Below are 21,862 nucleotides of genomic sequence, written 5' to 3'. Positions count from 1 at the left end.
CGGCTGTCACTGATGGTAACCTTGCAGAAGAAGGTTCTTTTAAAAAGGAAAATTTCATTCAAGTTATTTCAGTTCTTTTTTTTTTTTTTAAGCTTTAGTAAATGCCAAACAGAGAGCACTAATTTTTACCTCATTTACAACATGCAGAGGTTCTTCTTACCATGTGCCTAACCCTTTGGTAGACTGAAGTTGTTCTAATGTACTCTTAAAGGCAAATAAAATTTTATGATACAATTACTTTAGTAATTTTTGAACTAGTTTATGTACCACTAGAGGTGGGTATAACAAGTGGTTATATGAAGAAATTCAGTTTTACCAAATATTCAGTAATTTATTATTTATCAATATATCCATCTTCAGAGTGTCCAAAGATCACTTCAGTTCATGTTTTATTGTTATAATTGATATTTTATTAACAATGGAAGCATTGCTATTGTATGATATTCATGCAGATCTATACATGTATTGGGAATATAATTTAAAAATCCTCATTGATACCTTGACTAAAGAAAAAATTGAGTATCATTTCTATTTTATATGCAAAAACTAAAGGATATTGAAATATTGTATTTTCCATACTTACAAGTTTTATAACAAAATTTTATAGTTCCAGCATGTCAATAATTATGTGCCATTATTTGAATTGCCTCAATTCAGTATCTTGATTTCAGTGTTTTAAATTACAGTGATTACTTCAGTTCGTTCAATTTGCAAAAAAACTTGGTTTCAGACATATTCAGGTGACCTGGTATTTGGCTTAGGTTGAACTGTCAGTGGCCTTGAAAATAATGAATAACCATCAATTTATTTTTCTGATGCAACATGCGAACAAGTGTGGTGTGGCTGGAAATCAGAGCCCAAGATTTCAGTTTTGATGAGGTTTTTATCTCAGTAAGCCAGCTCTCTTAGTCATGCAAGTTGATGCCCTAGGTCTAGTAATCTCTGACCTTGCTAGATGAAAAGCATGAGACAGAGAAATAACTGTTGTCACTCTCATACTCTTAACCTCTGCTTCATTTGTCAGATGACACAGCACACACTTGTCACGTGAGATTGCAACAACCTTATTTTGAAAAAAATACCAAATATCTTAAACTTTGATAAAAGTACATTGACAACTGGGTGTTTATCAAAGTGGAGTTTCATATCTCTTCAACAGTAAATACTGTTAGATATTTATCCTGCTGTAATCTGGACGTCAAGAAAATTTTGACTTATCCGTTCTTTAAAGAATATGTTTAGATATGAGATATGTCAGGAGTCTAAACAAAATAAGAATATTCAATTAACTGTTGACTTCTGTTAGTAAATAAGATTTAGAACATTAGCTGAATTCCCTGCAGAGTGAGTTTGAATCTTTCATATTTCTACTAAGAAAATGAAGAATATTTTGTGGGGATATGAGAAGATCAATATTTGTCATGTGAAATATTTCAAATAAATTTTCAAGCAGCTAGATATTAGTTACAAGTTTTAACACATATTTATCCGAGATGAAATTTAAGCTGAGGGCAGTGTTTCTCAGCCTTTTTTTCATTATTGTCCCCCTAAGAAATCTTTTTAGACAATTTTCATTCTAATCTCCCTCTCCCAGTAAAATTTTATTTCTACAATATGCTGCATATCTGTTTAGTGCTATATATGCGTCTGTGCTTTATACATAAAAGGAATACGATTTTGTCACACCCCCACTTTTTACCCCCTGGGGATGAGATCATTCCTATTGAGGATGCATGGCTAAGAGTGATAAGAGGCTACTAAGTGGACATGAAAACTCAGTGCTTTTTAGATTGTGTAAACATAAAATAAAATACTAACATACATCAAATTTTGAGAATATTATCATTGTTATTTAATGGCCATATATTGTTTTTTTAACTGAAATGTTTAAATTTGTTCTTTTTAGGTTAGAGCTGTATTGGTAAATGCATTGATTTGTGCGGGGAGGGGAGGTGTGCGCGCACACCACTTACCACTTTTAAATTACAAAAGATTTAATAAAAGCCATGACATTTTACTAGGACTTTTTGGGGAATTTCTCTGTCTCCCATATAAGCCTGTAATTAAGAGATAAAGTATATTTAATTTGAGATGGGTACTTCACAGTTAAGTTTTTTTAGTTAACCATTGTAATTGTTAAGGAAGAAAAATGAAAATTTAATTTTGCTCTCCAATGAGCTAATGAAATATTAACCTCATTATGGAGGCAGATCATTGTACTAATTGGTGATTCCCTGTACAAAAAGATAAATTGGAAAATGAATTAATCCTTCTTAGATTACTGTAGAGTTATTTCTCTGAAAGAGATGCCTTGCAGCGGTAGTATATATCAGTAGATAGACTGAAGGGAGATGTTCAAATACCTTCCATGAAACAAATTTTACATAGTAAAGATGAATGTGAACCAATTATATGTATATTTAGATGTGAGACTTTTTTTCTTCTAGTTATATGACTCATATTACATACTTGGTAATGTTAGAATTTACAGTTGGTCCACCCTATAAAAAAATTACTAAACAAAAAATCAAACTTAAAGAGGTATTCCTCTTCATGTTCATATTGAACCTTTTTGATACACAGCGAGACCGATTAGCTATGTTATTAATACTGGTAAGCATGAATGCAAATACCTGACGGAACAACTGATTCTTAGGAAAGATAAGAATAAGATAGTTGTTATCATGGGAGCCTTTGAACATATTAAATTGTAGAGTCGGGAGAGAATCAGAGAAAACTTTGCTTCTTATTTTACAAATATGAAACTGAATATGATGACGAAATAAAAGAATTTTCATAAAGTGTGGAAGAAAATCCAAGTCTAAATTCCTGAATGATTGCTTTTCCTTATATACCACATTGCCATACATGAAATGGAAAACTACAGATTAAATGGCAAGTTTTGGATCTCTATAATTATCAGGAATGTAATTCTCATTTTAAGCACAGCATAATACCATATTGGTTAAAATAATAATAAGATTTACATTTTTAGTAAACCATTATTCTAAAATGAGTACCTTGGGACTATATTAAAATCAGACTCTCAGAGTGTTAGGAGCCTGAAACATCATTAATTGCTTTTTATAACATCATCCAAATTATTTTCCATATACTTTATGTATAAGCACATAGAACACATTTTTACAAGTTTGAAAAGTGATCGAAGTGACTATATATAGTGATATATATAGTAATATAGTGACTATATTTTTTTACTTTTTAAATTTTTTTTAACTAAATTTTCACAAGATTGTAGTATCTGAGTTTTTAAAATTAAATTGTTATTACTGTTCAACTTAAGGTCAGATACCATTCCTTACTAGATAATAACAGAAGTTATACGTTGTTAAACATTATGCATTGTTTGTATTTTTTTGTAGTCGCAGTGTGCCCAGTATGCTGCTGATAGAAGAGAGGAAGAAAAGATGTGTGATCATCTCATAAGCGCTGCTAAACACCGAGATCACGTTACTGCAAACCAGCTGAAACAGAAGATCCTTAATATTCTCACAAATAAGCATGGCGCTTGGGGAGCAGTTTCTCATAGGTGAGTTTCACAAATTTACAAGTAAATAATAACTCACAGATTATTTATCATAGTTAGAAGTTAAAGATTACAAACTTTAAAATTATGTAGAAAATATGATTTAAAGCATAAAAAATTACTTGAATTTTTCACTGATACCTTTAGTAATTCCTCTTTAGAGTCCTTTAGAAGAAAATCTAAACTTTTAACAGAAACTCCAATGGAAGTCATTTCTAATTTAATAGTAATATGTAATACAAAAAAAAAATTTAGGCAAGTATTTTAGACTACTATCTCTTATATGATGTGTGTTAATTATAAGAAGTGGCTCATTTTTTTCATCTTTCAAGAGTCAACTCTACCTACTTAACTAAATTTATATCATTCTTATTTTTTTCTTATAGACAGGTAATAATATAAGCATTTACTATGGAGAGGTAAAATTCTTTTTAAAACTCTTCTTCCATATTTTTCTATTCAGTCTTTCTTAGGAAAGATTTTCATCGCAGATTAGGGCATTTATGATATCATAGTACAAGTAAAACCAAAATTGGTTGTTTATAAATTACAGATGTTCTCCTTGCTAAACTTTTGTGGGTATAAAAGTTATTTTTTTTTCCTCTATACAGTGAAGTTTTCTAGAAAAATAATAGTGAGGCAGGTCACTATATTTCAATTGCTAATGCTTTTCATTTTATTTGATCCTATTAAATGCTTTTAAGTCTCTGGCAGAGTTTAGGGGTTGGTTAATTGTGAACAGGACACTACTAAGAAGAATTCTGATAGAAGTAAATCTACTAGTTACGGAAGAATATCTAGAATATGCCCATGATACTGTTTGACCATATGTCCTGGTATTTCAAGTGTAAGATAGACTTAGTAAATCTTTATAATTTTTTTATTTAAGGTAAAATTATAACTTAATGAGTTTAAAAATAATCAGCATTCAATATTTGTTTCTTATAATAATAGTAATACTGTGACATCTAGCTTTTATTGAATATTTATCGTGTGTCGGGCATCATACTAAAATCTTTACATGAATTATTTCATTTAACCTTCAGAACATCTCTATTTAGGTTGGTACTCAAGTGTTTTCCATATTATATTGAGGAAACTGGAGCTTTTAGAGGTTAAATAAAAACTTACATAGTATCACACAGCTTGTACAAGGAGAGACAGTGTTTCAGTCAGGGTTCTCCAGAAAAACACAAAAACAGAACCAATGGGATATATGTGACACATAGATAGAGATATAGGTATAGGTATAAATATAGATGTAGACATAGATTTTTTTAAAGAATTGGCTCACATTATTATGAGGGCTGGTAAGTCTGAAATCTGTAGGATAGGCTGGCAGGCTGGAAACTAAGGCGTGATTTTTGCTATAGTCCTGACACAGTATTCCTTTTTCCGATTAACCTCAAGGTTTATTTTGTTTTTGTTTTTGTTTTAGTTTTTGTTTGTTTAAGGCCTTCAACTAATTGGATGAGGTCCACCCACATTTTAACTTTTATTTAAAGTCCAGTGATTGCAGATGTTAATCACATCTGGGAAATACCTTCACAGCAACATCTAGACTACTATTTGACCAAACAACTGAGCACCATAGCCTAGTCAACCTGACACATAAAGTTTAACCTCACACTTGGTAGCAATAACATGAGCGTCTTGCCCAGCTAGAGACCTTGTCTCTCTTTTTGTGTCCTCTGAGTTGGATTTATCTACTTAGTTATATACAGTCAGGACTGTAACATAATATTGCTAATAATTCAGCTGATATGACTCAGAATATTGCCTTCAATGTAGAAAAATGTCCATGAGTTTGAGGTTTAATTATTTCATCATGTAATTAGAATACGGCTAGCAGACAGTCACCTCCATAGCAGCAGTCACGTGCATCCTCTGCTCAGCGGATCCTTTACTATGTTTCATTAGATTGACAGAAAGACTGGCAGCAGGACCCCTTAGAAATAAAGGCAGCTTCTCTTCTTTCCTGCTCATTAATGACTAAAAACACATAATCTTTCTGTTCCTGTCCTTTCCTAAATAGGTCAATGAATGCTAAATCTTTAAGGGTAGGTTTTGTTCTCTATAATCTTCCTTTGTTTTTGACTAATTAATAAAGCTCAGTCATTAGATTGCTTCTCTTTTTTGTCTTATTCACTCTCTAGGGTGCTTTTTACTAACACAGCTTAAAAATACAGCCACTATGTTGATAACTCCCCAATTTATTATCCCTCATCCAGATCTTTTGCTCACTTCCAGACCTGTATATCCATCTACCTACTTGGCATCTTCTACTTCGGTATCATACTTGAGATGACAAAACGGCTCCTAAGACTTTCTCCCAGACCATCTCTGTCTCAGCTGAGGGCAACTCCATTCTTAAAGTTGCCCAGGCCATAAATGATGCTGTTATCCTGACTGTTTCTAACACATCACACATTGATCCCTGCAGCATGTCTTACTGACTCTGCCACAAAATATGTCCAGTATGTTACCTTTGCTATCCCCTTGATCCAAAACGATGCCATCATTTCTCACTCGACTTGTCCCAGCAGCATTTTCTGCAGTCTTCCTGTTTCTGCTTGATCCTCTTAAAGGCCATTCTCAACACAACAGCCTAGGTGACTTTTATTAAAATATGGATCCATTTGCTCCTCTGCTCAGAAACCCCCAGAGCCATGCTGTGCAAGATGGTAACCATTGGTCACATGTGGCTATTGAAATTTAATAAAAATTAATTAAAAATGTAGTGCCATCTTTCAGGTCCTGAGTAGCCACATGTGGATTGTGGCTAGTATATTAGACAGCACATAACATCTCCACCATTATTGCACAAAGTTCCATTGGACAGTGTTGCTCCAGAAGTTTGCTGTGTCGCTGAAAGTTAAAATCCTTACAATGACCTACAAGGACAGAGTGTGCTATTTTTGATAGAGTGGTCAGAGAAGTCCATTCCGATAAAGAACCACTTGGGCAGAGAACTGTCTGAGCATTTCAAGCAGAGGGAACAGCCTGCAAAAGAAGGAGGGGCTTGGCCTGTGCAATAGCAGGCAGAGACCAGTATGGCTGCAGTGGAGTAAGCCATGGGATGAGAAGGTTATGATCTTTGTTAACTCTTTGACCTCCTCTCCCGCTACTCCCCCCCGGCTCATTTTATTGCAGTCACTGTGGCTTTTTGCTGTTTTTCAGGCTTTAAAACATGCTGCTTCTACTTGGGATGCTTTTTCCGAAACAATCTATGCAGCTGCCTCTCCCACTTTTTTCCAGTTTCAATTCAAATGGTACTTTCTCAAAAAAGCCATCTGTAAGCCGCTTCTTCCCCCACATCTTTTATATTGTATTTCTCTGCTTTATTTTTCCTTTTCCAACATTTATTACTATCTTACATATTATATACTTTCCTTAATTATCAGTTGTATTGCTTTGTCTCCCACCAGAACACAAGCTCCATAATGGAAGGGATTTTTCTCTCTTTTGTCCGCAGTAGTATACCTCGCACCTAAAATAATGCCTGGTACATGGTGCTAAATAAATATCCACTGAATAAACGAATAAAAGAATACTTGATATATACCCTTTTTTTTTACATTGATACTGATGATGGAATGGAAAAATAAATTAGTCTATTATCTGGAACAGTTTTAGATTTTAAATGAAATCATTTTACTAAATGACAAAAAGTACTTATCCTCGCATAAAACCAAAGCTCAGTTTCATCTGGAAAGCTAGATGAACAATTCCTATTTCATTGGGCTATTTAAATGGTAAAATGAAGTATTATATGCAAAATGCTTAACACAGTGTCTGACACAGAGTAGACTTCTCATATTTGTTAGTCTCTTTTCTTTTTTGTTAGCTCTTTGAAAAGAACCTTTTTAAAAAGACCTTATTTTTTTAGAACAGTTTTAGGTTTACAACAGAGATTTCCCTTATATCCTCTCCCAACACACATATATACCCTCTCGCATAAGCAAAGCCATTCACCCAAATGGTACATTTTTACCAAGACTGAACCTACATTGTCACAGCATAGCATAATCACCCAAGGTCTGTAGTCTACCTGAGGGCTCACTCTTGGTGTTGTACATTCTATGGGTTGGGACAAATAGAGGGTGACATGTATCCATCATTATACTATCATTTTAACTGCTCTAAAAATTCTCTGTGTTCTGCCTATTCATCTCTCTCCCCCCCCACCCCTGGCAACCAGTGCTTTTTTTTTTTTTTTTAATCTATAGTTTTGCCTTTTCCAGAATGTAATATAGTTGAAATCATACAGTATGTAACCTTTCAGATTGGTGTCTATTTTACTTAGTGACACACAGTGTCATTTAGGGTAAATCCTAAGAAGCATGATTGCTGAATGGCATGGTAAGAGTATGTTTAGTTCTTGTAAGAAACCACCAGAGTGTCTTCATAGTGGCTATAACATTTTGCGTTCTCACTACCAATAGATAAGGTTTCCTGTTGTCCCACCTCCTCACCAGCATTAGGTATTGTCAGTGTTCCAGATCTTGGCCATCCTAATAGGTATAGTAGTGGTAGCTCATTGTTTTGATTTGCATACTCCTGATAACATACGATGTGGAGCATCATTTCATGTGCTTATTTTCCATATGTACATCATCTTTGGTGAGGTGCCTATTAAGTCTTTGGCCCATTTTTTAACCAGGTTATTTGCTTCTTATTATTGAGTTTTAAGACTTCTTCCTATATTTCACGTAACTGTCCTTTATCAGATGTGTCTTTTGCAAATATTTTCTCCCAGTCTGTAGCTTGTCTTTTCATTCTCTTGATAGTGTCATTTGTAGTGCAGAAGTTATTAATTTTAATGAAATCTGTCTTCTGTTATTTCTTTCATGGATAAAATCTTTGGCATTGTACCTAAAAAGGCACCACCATACCCAAAGTCACCTAGGTTTTCTCTTCTAGGAGTTTAATGGTTTTGCATTTTACATTTAGGTCTGTGATCCGTTTTTAGCTCATTTTTCTGAAAGATGTGAAGTCTGTAGTCTATTTCTGGGTTCTCTGTTCCATTGACCTATTTGTCTGTTCTTTCAGCAATACCGTATTGTCTTGCTTGATGCCGCTTTATGGTAGTTTAAAGTCAAGTAGCGTCAGTCCTCCCATTTTATTCTTCTCCTTCCAAAAAGCCTTTTTAAAGTAATTTCCCATCAGCCGTCAAGCCATGAAAAGTGGGTTCCCAAAACCCTCTAACTTGCAATATATAGCTATCATTTATTTGATTTTATTAATTTAATGAACAGACAACTATTATTAGTGTAGTGGTAAAGTAGACTTACTCCCTGCCCTTACTTAGTTCATACTAGTAAATAGAAGAGACTGATATTAAACAGAACAAATGATTATAGAAATAAAAGATGTAAACACAAGCTTTGGCAATTACTAGGGAAAAAAGTACAGGGTACTCTGAAGAAGAGGTTATAACAAAGGATCTTCATGTTAGATTATGGAGTCGGGAAGATTTCTTTGAAGAAGTTCTGTTTGAGCTAAAGAATGAGCAGGGAATCATCACAGGGGTGGGGTGTAGAACATTCAAGAGAGAAATATTACAAAGATTCAGAGCTTAGAAATAATCAAATGAACGGAAAGGAGGCCAGTATGTCTAGAGCTTAGTGAGCAATGGGGATAGTGGCTTGAGATAAGGCTGGAGAGTAACATATGAGCCAGATGATTTAAAGTCTTGTAGATCATGTTAAGGATTTGTGACTTTATCCTAAGTGGCATAAAAAGCAGTGAAAGGTTTTGAGCAGAAGAGTAACATGATCTGATTTATGTTTTAAAAGATCAGTCTGGCTGCTTTGTGAAGACATACTAGGAGTAATAGGGAAGTATGGTCACTGTTTACAGCCGAGTTCAAATGTCACCCTTCCTATAGCGGTCCCTGGCTTTCCCTGTTTTTCTTAACCCTACCTCCTCCTATTTTGTTATTACCTGTATTGCAATTCTCTATGATACACCACTTAATTTTTATAGCTGTGTGGATACACATGTCTCTTCCAATAGACTTGTAGCTTCCTAAGTGGAGGGATTAAGTGGTACTTACAGTTACGTCCCTATTATTAAATATATGTTAAATCTGAAGGAATTTCATTCCTATAATGTTATACTTGCTGTTTTATGCAAGAAAATATTGATTTTTAACATAAAATTCTTTTTACTTTTATCTTTTGACTCAATAGTCATGCTGGCTCTAACATATTTTAGCTTTTGAATTAATATTATTGCTCTTAGTAAGACTGGAAAAAAAACTACATAAGCCATAACAACCCAAATTAAACTCAAGAGATTTTAATAGGCTCCTGAGTAAAAAGGTACATACACACACACACACACACACAATATAGGGTCCCAGCTTTTAGTATGTATTCTCATATAAGCATTACTATTGAGATTTTGTGTGGTAGAAGCTTATATTTATTTAGTGCAGCTTTGGACCAGCAGCATCTCTGTTGGTACTTCTCATCTAATATCTTATTTTCATTCTAATAACTTTGTAAGGTATGTATTATTTTTTCCATTTTGCACATAAGAAATGTGAGTCTCAGAGAAGTTGAGTGGCTGGCCCACTGTTATATATAACTAAATAATAGGGACAGGATTTGAATCTAGATCTGTGTAACCCTAAAGCCCATGCTCATTCCAGTGTTGAAATTAATTATTGTATTTATTGTAAAAATTATTGATTGGAATAATGAAATAAAAATCCCTTATTAAGCAGGAATAAGACTCAAAAATCTGGGACTTTAGAAGGTGTTTTTAAAGTTTTACAAGTCCAAGATCTGATCTAAATGGAAAAAAGAACTACTGCCCACAGAATGCAAGATAGAACTTGCAGTCTGAAACTAACAGGGTAGATTGACTGCTAAATCAAAAAAAAAAAAAAAAAAAACACACACACACACATTCTTAATAGGAGGCTAACAGGGTCCAGTGTCCTACAACATAATATTTAAGATATCTGGGAGACAATCCAAAATTACCTAATACGCAAAGAACCTGGAAAACCTTACCATTTCTCAAGGAAAGATAATTAATAAATCCCAATCCCAAGATAACCCAGATAATAAAACTATGAGGCAAGTATTTTAAAGCAGCTGTTATAACCACCTTCCATGAAGTCAAGTTAACACTTTTAAATGAATGGAATGATAGAAGATCTCAGAAGAAAAATAGAAAGCATATGAAAGAACCAAATGAAAATGAAAAATGTAATATTTAAAATAAAAAAAAATAATCATTTAATGAGCTCAATAGTAGAATAAAGATGACAGAGGAGAGAGTGCATGAACTTGAAGATAGACCACCAAAATTATACAAATGAAGAACAGAGAGAAATAAAGTGGGGGAAAAATGGAAAGAGCTCCAGGAACCTGTGGGACAACATTAAAAGGTCTAAAATTCATAACATTGAAGTCTCACAGAAGGAGGAGAAAGAGATTCATACAGAACAATTATTTAAAGAAAAAATGGCTGAAAACTTAACAAATTCATGAAAGATGTCAAGTTAGAGATTCAAGCAGCACAGGATAAGCTCGATAAAAACTATACCCAGACACATCATAATCTCCTAAAAACCAAAGAAAAAGAAAAAGAAAATCTTAATAGAATCCAGAGGAAAAAACAATATATCACATATAAAGGAAAAACAATTCAAATAATTATAGCATTTTCATCAGAAATTATGAAGTTCAGCAATTACCAAACCAAAATTCTATATTCAATAAAAATACTATCCAGAAATGCAAGCAAAATAAAAACTTTGTCAAATGGTGGAAATCTAAGAAAATTCCTCTCCACCAGACATGTTCTCAAAGAAACACTGAAGGGATGTTCTTCAAGCACAGAGAGAGAGAAACATAGGGGGAACTTAGAAATTGGGAAAGAAGAAAGAATTGTTTTGTTTTGTTATGTTTTTTCCCACAAAGATGCAAAGGCAAGTTAGTGGAGAAATGATAGTCTTTTCAACAAATGCTGGAACAATCGAACATTCACATGCAAAAATTGGACCCCTGAACTATGACTCACATCTTATGCAAAATTTAACTTAAAATGGATGATAGACTTATATATACAGTGTAAATCCCAAAATTTCTGGAAGAAAACATAGGAAGAAATCTTTGCAACCTTGTTTGTGTTGGACAAAGTTAGTAGATACAGCACTGAAAGCCTGATAGATAAAAGAAAAAAAATCCTACAATGGACTTTATCTTTGTCTGCTTGGGCTACTATAACAAAAACACCAAATGGTGGCTTATAAACAACAGAAATTTGTATCCAACAATTCTGGAAGCTGAGAAGTCCAAGATAAAAGCTCTGGCAGATTCAGTGTCAGGTGAGCCCACATCCTGGTTCATATAGTTGGGTGCCTTCCTGCTTGCCCTCACAAGATGAAAGAGTTGAGGGATTTCCTTAAGGTTTCTTTTATAAGGGTACTAATCCCATTCATGAAGGCTCCATCCTCATTACCTAATCACTTTCCAAAGACCTCACCTCTAGATACTACCACATTGGGGATTAGGTTTCAACATAAAATTGGGGAGGGAGAGGTGGGAAGGACACAAAAACATTCAATCCATGGCAGGCTTTATCAAATTAAAAACCTTTTGTGTGAAAGAGACTGTTGAGAATCCCACATTCTCTCAGACCAGGAAAACTACAGACTGGGAAAAAGTATTTGGAAATCACAAAATCTGACAAAGGTCTTACAAATTTAAATGTACAGAAGTATAAGTATATATATTTATCCAAGTATAATAGTATACAAGGGACTTACAAGTGTGTATATGTGTGTGTGTCTATGCATATGTATGTGTGTGTGTATACACACACATTTGTATATACGTATATATGTAATATGTATGTGTAAAGAACTTTCCAAACTTAACAATAAGAAAACAAACATTACAGTAAAAAAGCAAGGAAAATATTTGGACATTTCAGCCCAGACAATGTACAGATGACTAATACCTACATAAAAAGATACTCGCTGTACTTAGCTATTACAGAATTAAATTAAAACAGCAATCAGCTGTTTTAGCTGTTACAGAATTCAATTTAAAACAGCAATCAGATGCTAATACTTATCTATTAGAATGACTAAAATTGAAACAAAAACCTTGCAATGAAAGAGCTGGCAAAGAGGTGAAGTAGCTGGAACTCAAGAACATTGCTGGTGGAAATATAAAATGGTGCATCCTCTTTGGAAAGCAGTTTGGCAGTTTTCTTACACAATCAAACATCCACTTACCGTATGACACAGCAATCCTACTCCCAGGTATTTACTCCAAGAGAAATGAAAACTTACATTCACTCAGGAAACTTGTACATGAATGCTAATAGCAGCTCTCTTAATAAATGCCCCCAAACTGAAAATAGCCCAAAGATTCTTCAGCTGGTGAATGGATAAAGAAACAGTACATCCATATAATGGAATAGTACTCAGCAATATAAAGGAATCAATTTGATACATGCAACAACCTGAATGAATCTCAGATGTATTCTGCAAAAGGAAAGAAGCGAGACTCGAACACAAATTGTGTAATTCCATTTATGTGACATTTGGAAAAAACAAAATGTTAGGCAAATAAAACATATTGGTGGCTTCTAGGGGTTAAGAGTAGAAACAGAGTTTGATAAGAACAGAGCAACGTGAGGGAGCTTTTGGAGAGGATTGAACTATTCTATATCTTGACTGCAGTAGTGGTTTCATGACTGCTTTTGTCAGGATTTATAGAACTGTACACCAAAAAAAGAGTGAATTTTACTGTATATAAATTAATAAATGTTCATGAACTTAAAAAAATCAAAAGCCCAGAGAAGTCTTTATAGATGACTCTTGAACTGTGAATACTAGTACTTATCAAACTATGTTCCATTTTTAATATTGAGAATTACAATCAAATATTATTAATTTACTGTTTAAAGTTAAATAAATTGCAACTCAGATTATCTCAATTATTTTCATGCCAACAAAGTTATATCGGTCATATAATCTTAACATAAGTTAAATTTTTCTATAACTAATACCTATAAATGAATTAATTTTCATTATATGTATTTTTTAATTATATAGTTTTTAAAATGCTAAAGTAAGTGTAGTAAATGTGCTATTCTCTAATAAAGATTATGAAATGTTCAGAGGGAAGAAAAAAGAACTTTTTTCCAGCAATTTTTAAGTAGTTTAAAGTGTCAAGATTTAAATTTGGAATGTGCTCATCACTCAGTAAATACAGTTGTTGCAAACCGTGCTGCCAGGTGTATTGATAGTTACTGGGTTAGACTAAATAATTGTCATCTCCAAACAATGGGAGATGTAAAATGGGAAAGAAACCTGCTTAGAAATCAAATATATTTCTATCACAGCCTGCATTTGTTTGATGGCTATGAAGTTTCATAGAATGCTTATCCCGTAGCTTCCTAAGAGCTGTATAAATGAACATGACAGGTTCAAATGGGAAAATGACATACTTACTGGATTTCAACCTGATATTCTACCCTTCAAAACAAGAGTTCTCATATTCACTGTATCATGAATTTAAAGTCAAAATAATAACGTAACATAAATAATGAGCAGATAGTGCTGTGGAGTGAAAGTTGTAAATAAATTCTGGCTTTGGAATATTCTGAAACAATCACACTAACTTTCACCTCCCGGCTTCACTTCTGTTTCCCTTCTCTTTAACCATTCTCTATTGCCATCTATAATGGGTATGAACTACAGCCACTGCACTCGGCTTTAATTCCAAACTAATTTGCTCTGAGTCCCCTCCACGGGGCTGTTGGAAAATTCAATCTCAGTTATTAATTGGACCCTACATATACACTCCTGGATTATGCAGAGATTCTAGTAATCTTATTAATATAAAGCCGTGGGATCTTCATTTCACTCTGGGCTCCAGAGATATGCTTAATTTATGCTTGAAGGGAGGTCTGTTTCTGGACAAAATGAGACATTAGGTTCTATATTAATACAAGGAGCTGTGGCACCTAGGGTACAGGCATGTGTGTTCCTGCTATTTCATTGGGAATAGATGTCTCCCAACCCCCTTTCAGGACCCTCTTCATATATCGTCTTCTTAGTCTTGGAATAAACTCAAACTCTGGATACTTCAGTCTCTTTACCCCTCAAGCTTCTATGGTCCATCAACTCTTTAAGGAAAGTTGAACTACTTTTTAAAAGGAGTATCTCTTATGGCTCCTGAGAAGATAAGAGCAGCCTCAGGTCTCCTAGATTCAAAACCCTGCTTGCTTTGGAGGGTTTGGCATAGAGTGAAGTGGAGATTTTGCTTATTTTTCTCATCCATGTAGATTCCCTAGCCCAAACCTTTCTACAACTATACTGGACAAGTGTTCAATGCAAAGGTTCTGTAATCACGGAACATATTTTATTTTTCATTGGGAATTTGAACCTTTGACATTCAACTCACTGTGTTCTAATTGAGGTTACTAACTCTAACTGCTCTAATAGAAAACATAAATCTAAGAGTTGTCATGACTTGATGATTGACTAGATAGGAAAGAACCAAGGACGGTGCCCATGTTACTATTGTGATACACTGGGTGAATAGCGCATTCTTAGAATTGAAAAATACTCAAGGATCTGGTATAGATGGGAAGTTGACTACTGTGTTTGCCTTGCCTGTGGCATATTCTAGTGTAAATGTCCACCACAAGATTGAAAATAAAGCTCCATATGCCATAGGTCACTACTTATGCATGTGATAACTTTCTCAGGCATAGCCAAAACATATTTTCCAGTGGAAATTTCATCTCTCCTATTCACCCAGTGAAGGGCATCTAGGAGACATCCTTGATTTACTTCTTTCAGCCCTCCCTCTCTCCATACAGCACACATACACAGATTGTCCATCAACAGGTGCCATCAGCAGTACATTTGGGAAATATGCTTTCTTCTTCCAAGCACTGAAAATAGTAGATTTGTGCAGGGTTGTGTTTTGCTGGGTAGGTTCATCAAGGGAAAGGAGCAAAGACATTAAGATCCAAGTAAGAATATGGTTGAAGTGATAGATTGTGTACTTAATCTAGGTAGTTCAGGAAGGAAAGGAAAGGAAAGGAAAGGAAAGGAAAGGAAAGGAAAGGAAAGGAAAGGAAAGGAAAGGAAAGGAAAGGAAGAAAGAAAGAAAGAAAGAAAGAAAGAAAGAAAGAAAGAAAGAAAGAAAGAAAGAAAGAAAGAAAGAAAGAAGAAAAAGGAAGGAAGGAAGGAAGGAAGGAAGGAAGGAAGGAAGGAAGGAAGGAAGGAAGGAATAGGTAGATAATGGAGTCAAGAAAACAAGAGTTGGTAAGTTGAAAGAATGGGAAGTTTTAGGATGTTTAAGGTTTTAGAACAACAGCAGTACAAGATTGACAAATTCAGAACGTGGTCCTGAAAGTGGTTAAGTGGGGTCAAGTTGAAGAGCATGGTAATGAGGAGGTCAAGAAACTGAAAAAGATGGAATCTTGCATGTGGCACTTATGTTGAATTACCCAAGATAATTTCAGTATTTGGAAAGATTGTCAGCATCTTTTAAGTCTTCAGTAAATAAAACGAATGGCATGGGACACTGGTATAGGGACTCCAGATAGGGGCAGGAATAGGTGGTATTGCTAGATTCAGCAAGAGCCTCAAAGGAGTCTCAAAGTTCATCTGTTCATCTTCACTAATATGTATATATATATAACACAGATCCAAATGAACGGGAGTAGAAAATATACTACAGGATGGCAGAACTTTAAAAAGCCTATCAGATCATTTTCCCTGATGGAAATCTAATGCAGATCACATAGGCAAGAACAGTTATTTGAAAGGATGAGGTAACAAATCAATAGTGATTGGACGGATCAAGACCAAAAATATCTATAATTTGGCTGTGAAGCTGATCACACTGAAACCTTTATGACCCAACTGATTGCCAGCCAATCATTTCTGTTCCTTTTATTTCCTAAAATATATAGAATTAGAATGATTATTTTAATAAGTCTCAGAAATAAAGCACTTTGTAAAATGCTTAATACCTAGAGTTCTATAAAATACACAAATGAAAAAAATCAGTAAGTAGATTATAAAATTAAAAAATCTCACAAATATTAGACTACTTACTTAGCAGGGAAGTCATTAGGTTTAAAACAAAAACTAAAGTTATAGATCTTCACATAAATGAAACTTCTCCTTGATTTACACATGGCATGAAGTTTAAAATTTTTGACCATTTGCAATAAGTGCCTGGAGTTAAAGGGAGATGATCACAATCCCTTAGTCATTTATTGGGCTGCTAATTAAAATATGCATTTGTGAAACTGTAGGAAATATTTCTCAAGCAGTAACATCTGCTGTCCTGGCAGATGGTATTTTTTGCTGGAATCATGGAAGATGGTACCCTACTAGGCTATCAAGAAAAAGCTCTGGACTCCTTTAATGTGATTGTTTTTATAAGCTTGTATTTTAGATTAGACATTTTTTAGTTAAATATCACGGTATTCCCTAAAATAATATGTTCAACCCATTGACTTTTTGAAAATCATAAAGAGACATGTCAAAATGTTACTAACTGAATTCAAACTGCATTTTTCTCTATAAAGATCCTCTTTTTATAACTGCATATCATATATGTTTTTGTTTTTATAAATGAAATGAGTAAATTAGTTTATAGTGACATTGCTCTATATTATATGCACACTAAAGTTTTATGCATTAGATTGTGAAGTGGTTTTTGCTGCGTGTGTTCCCAAGTAGTTTACTGTCTTTTGTCAATAATAAGGGTTGCCTGTTTAGTTGGAAAGTGCCATTGCCCTAGAGTGCTGTATTTTGAAGTCATCTGTCATGGATACATTGTAGAGAGAAGACTATTTATGTTTATGGCATTTTAAGTAACTGGGTTAAACCCTTTGGAATATAGAGAAATGGCTTGTTTACTGTCATCACTGTTCACTTAATCTTGTGACCCTGACATGATAGCATTCCCATAAATCTCCCCGTGGGTAGTTCAATAAAACAGATGAACATCAAAATGTAATGATTGTTTCAGCTTTAGGAATTAACTATGTGATGGAATAAATATGGCCTGCATAGTACTGTTACAGAAGCATTTTAACACTCCCTTTTTCTAACAAGCAATACTAGGAAATAATTATGTATTATAGTTTGCATTCTATTTTTAAATAATATTTGCAGTATCTAGTAGTCATTTCATTGAAAGAAAAAGAAAATACATTAAAGTAATATGTATATTATGACATTTTTAAAGGCAGCTTAAATTTGTTGGTATATTTAAGACTATAAAAATAATAAAATTGGTTTCTGCAAGGATATTTTAATATAGCTTTCTGTTTTTTCATTGTATTACATCATTGTTATTTTTGAGTATATTCACTTTTTAAAAATATTTGCAATTATATAATTTCTCAAATGTAAATTTTTTACTTCAGTAGTTTTTTTACCCCACCCGTTTCGTAAGCAACTTTGAGGCATTCAGGGAAAAAAATTGAGGACATTGAGGCATTCAAGAAAAAAAGCAAAAAACAAAACAAAACCTAACATGCAGCACTAAGGTAAATTAATGGAAGAAACTAAAATAACCTAACACCCAGTTCTCACTCTACCACATTCCAGAGATCATGTCCACAAACTGGAAGAAAATCAACTTTGCTTCAACATCCTTTGAAAAAGCGAATGCTATTAATACTCTCATTGCTTAGATAATAGATCTATAGGACGAAATGATCTTAAAGATGAAATGATCTTAAAGCAAGTTACATTTGTCTCCCAGTTTCCATATGTAAAAAACTTTTTGTCAGTTTAGTTTGGTGTGGTAAAACCTCTAATCCTCTTTTCCAATAGGATTTTGTACTTTGGCTACTATTAATCCAATTTGCATGATAATAAATTCTAAACACCAAAATTGTGCTATATAATGTCAAATCTGCGTGGGGGAAACATAGCATTTATGTTTTTATACAGGTTATTATAAAAATATATGTAACAGATCTATTAAAAAAAAAAAAAACCCTCATAAGCATTTTCAGTAGCAACCCAGGCAGAAAACTAAGAAAATGAAAAGCCCTGAAGCCTGTCAGAAAAGAAGGCCAACTACTAATATGATACAAGACCCCAGAAAAATGAGGTGAATCAGTTATCTTTACTAATTGAATCTTTGACCATTAGCATCAAGTTGAAAAACAATCTTCCATGAAGAGAGGGTTGATATGTATTACTACATATATGATTAGCTATTTTACTGTAGTTTTTGGCAACTAAGCCCTAAAAATACTTCCTTTTTTTAAACAGGCTTTCAAAATGACCCCTAAAAATTTGTGGACAGTGGTAAGACAGAAACAGTTTTCTTTTAAGTGGGATTATTTTCTGTTAGCTATTAATATTCAGTAAATAGCTACCAAATTAGAGTCAAGCACTCTATAGATGAACATACTGTTCAGAGCCAGGGAATGGGGTATTACTTAAAAGGATTTTTATGCATTTTCAGTCTTAACATAAAGCTTAAAAATTTAGTATGGCTGTCTTCTGGATGAAGAAAGACTTTAAGGGCTAAGCAATAAAATATAGCAAATATAAATACAGGCATTTTAAAGCGTATAAACTAGATTTATCCAACTGAGTAAACTGAGTGGTTCTTTTAGAACACTTTAAGATACATTTTTAAGCAGTAAATTAACAAACATATGAAATAGCTCGCAAAATACTTCGTTAACTTCTTCTTTAAGAGCACTTATTAAGTATATGATAATTAAGTAGACAGTTAAAGTTTCACCTCTCAGTAAATTTGATGGTGTCATGATCAGAGCTGAGCGAGTATTGGTTCCAAATATTAAGAGTTCAAGGGCACTTAGTGATGAGGACCTTGTAATTATTCCCTTTAGGAGCACCATGGCTGTGATCCTGAGTTTAAAATAAAGTCAAGACTTTCTTCTCTGGTTAATCCCAACTACTTTTGATTTATCATCTCCCAGATTATTTTACATTAAATTTCCACTTTTGTGATCTATAAAATGACAGTCCCCTCACAACGTTATGTGTGCTTCTAACTCAGACTTTGTGACTGTCCTCTGCTCTTCTAATTTGGGTATAATTCAGGACCTAGGTGAATAAAATACCTTGGATTTGTCTCTTCACATTCCTTGAATTTCTTCAGTATCTATCTCTATTCTGTCCCACTTGAAAGCCAGCCATTAAAATGATTTTCATTTTGAAGTTGCAATCTCATCCATCTTCCTTCAACCACAACATTACTTGTTTTTATTCTGGGATTTATTATAAATCCCTTTACCATCATTAACACTAATATTGTTTGTTTCATATTTTTGAAACAGTCTGCACTCCAGATATTTTAAAGTAGCTCTTTGATCTATTTTGAACATTGAACTTAAATTATTGTTAATACATAGTACATGCCTCTTAAGAAAGTTGTAAAGATTAAAAACATAGTAAGTGCAGATGTTAGTTATTATTATTCTTATAATTATGTCACTCCTTGCTACATATTTTCCAAACGGGGTAACTTCTTACCTTTATAAAATTCTAAAAATATCTAACGTATATCTACAATGTAGTATATTAATTCAATTCAGTGTGCTTTTGGCTTCAGATGCTGGGGTTAGAAAATATTGTTAGGAAGGGTCCACTGTTCCAGTCTCTGCCTGTAAACAGATACACTCATACCATCCAAGACACATATTTGTTGATAATGTGGAACTGTGCTGTATGTTAGGTCCAAGCATTTTTATGGGAGCCTGCCAGCTTGGTTGAGTACCAGAATACCTTAATGATTATCCCAGGGGGAAAAAAAACAACACAAGAAAAACAAACAAAATTTAAAAAAAAATAAGCACTTGACTGGCCTTTGTTAAAATGCCATAGGGTCAGATCAGAATTTCCATCTGTCCACTTGACTATCTTATGGGACCTTGCAGTGAATAAAACTGAGCTGAAGTATTACCACTTTCGGTCTAGTGTCTTCCTTCTTTGTGCTCCTACAACTTTCCTACTTAGTTTATGTCCCTGCTATATTGTATATTTCTTTTTTTATTTTACTGTCAAAACTCGGTATTCTTCAGAACTTGAAGTTCTTGATATGTGTCAGAGTGCCTGGCATATAAGAAGCGGTCTGTAAATAAATACTACTGAGTAAATAAGGAAGTGAATGAATGAAAGGATGGATGAATATAGGAGTTCAACATACCGATGATTGGTCTCAGAAAATTCTGAAATATTACCAAGTGGGCCCAAATAAAAATTATTAAATAATAGTAATTATTATTTGGACATATTTGCTAACATTTCAGAAATTACTGTTTGGATAAAGAGGGTCTCCAGGGAGGTTCAATCTGTTGAGCATCTGACTCTTGATTTCAGCTCAGGTCATGATCTCAGGCTCCTGGGATCAAGCCCCATGTCGGCTCCCCCAGTTCAGCTGGGAGTTCGCTTGTGTCTTTTTTTTTTTTTTTTTTTTTAAGATTTTATTTATTCATTTGACAGAGAGAGAAACAGTCAGCGAGACAGGGAACAGAAGCAGGGGGAATGGGAGAGGAAGAAGCAGGCTTCCAGCAGAACAGGGAGCCTGATGCGGGCCTCAATCCCAGGACCCCAGGGTCATGCCCTGGGCCGAAGGCAGTCACTTAACGACTGAGCCACCCAGACTCCCCTCCGCTTGTCTCTTGTCTCCCTCTCCCTGAGCTCCCAACCCCCCTCATGTGCATACACTCTCTCTCTAAAATAAAATAAATCTTTAAAAAAAAGTTTGGATAAAGAATTTAATAAGATTACATTTTGACTCTCTTTCTACCTTTAACTTTCTGCTTTATCTTGAAATATGGAAATAATAATGTTATTCAGGATATTTTTAATTATTTTAACTATAATATTTTATATATTTTGGTAAAATTCTGATTTTCAGTGTATCATTTAGTAAACTTTGAACATAATAAAAGTAAACCAACTTGTTAAATTTAGTTTAAAATTTGTTATTAAAATTAATTTTTAAGTATTAATTATATGGATGGCATTATCTTGGAGCTTTAGACTTAGACAGACTTGAATTCCAATTTCATCTCCAAAGCTTCAGATCTGTGTAGCTTTGACAGATTTCCTAAGCTCTTCACGCTTCAATATTTTTCATATGTAAAATGTGATATATTAACTATCTCATAAAATTGTGGAGCATAAATTAGAAAACAAAATTTTGTAATTTTATCAAACGCTTATTAAAAACATGAATATTTCAAACTGGTAATAATTTTAAAGCAAATCTAAGTGATAACTTTTTGGCATTTTTACTATTTTTTTTTAAATTT

At 33.7% G+C, this 21,862-nt stretch overlaps 1 protein-coding gene across 9 annotated transcripts in view; it reads left to right on the top strand.

Moving 5' to 3' along the window:
* NBEA (neurobeachin) overlaps positions 1-21,862 on the top strand; it is a 662,067-nt gene that overhangs the window by 367,420 nt on the left and 272,785 nt on the right. For all 9 annotated transcript variants that reach the window (XM_087865187.1, XM_045796974.2, XM_045796975.2 and 6 more), the window contains exon 37: positions 3,384-3,550. In XM_087865187.1, the coding sequence (XP_087721313.1) occupies positions 3,384-3,550 (167 nt within the window). The remainder of the gene's footprint in view (positions 1-3,383; positions 3,551-21,862) is intronic.

This window comes from Ursus americanus, chromosome 10 (genome assembly GCF_024610735.1).
Source record: "Ursus americanus isolate L20-20 chromosome 10, mUrsAme1.1.p, whole genome shotgun sequence".
Taxonomy (NCBI): Eukaryota; Metazoa; Chordata; class Mammalia; order Carnivora; family Ursidae; genus Ursus; species Ursus americanus.
The sequence above is the reverse complement of the archived record's forward strand: the minus strand, read 5'-3'. Positions and strand labels throughout refer to the sequence as shown.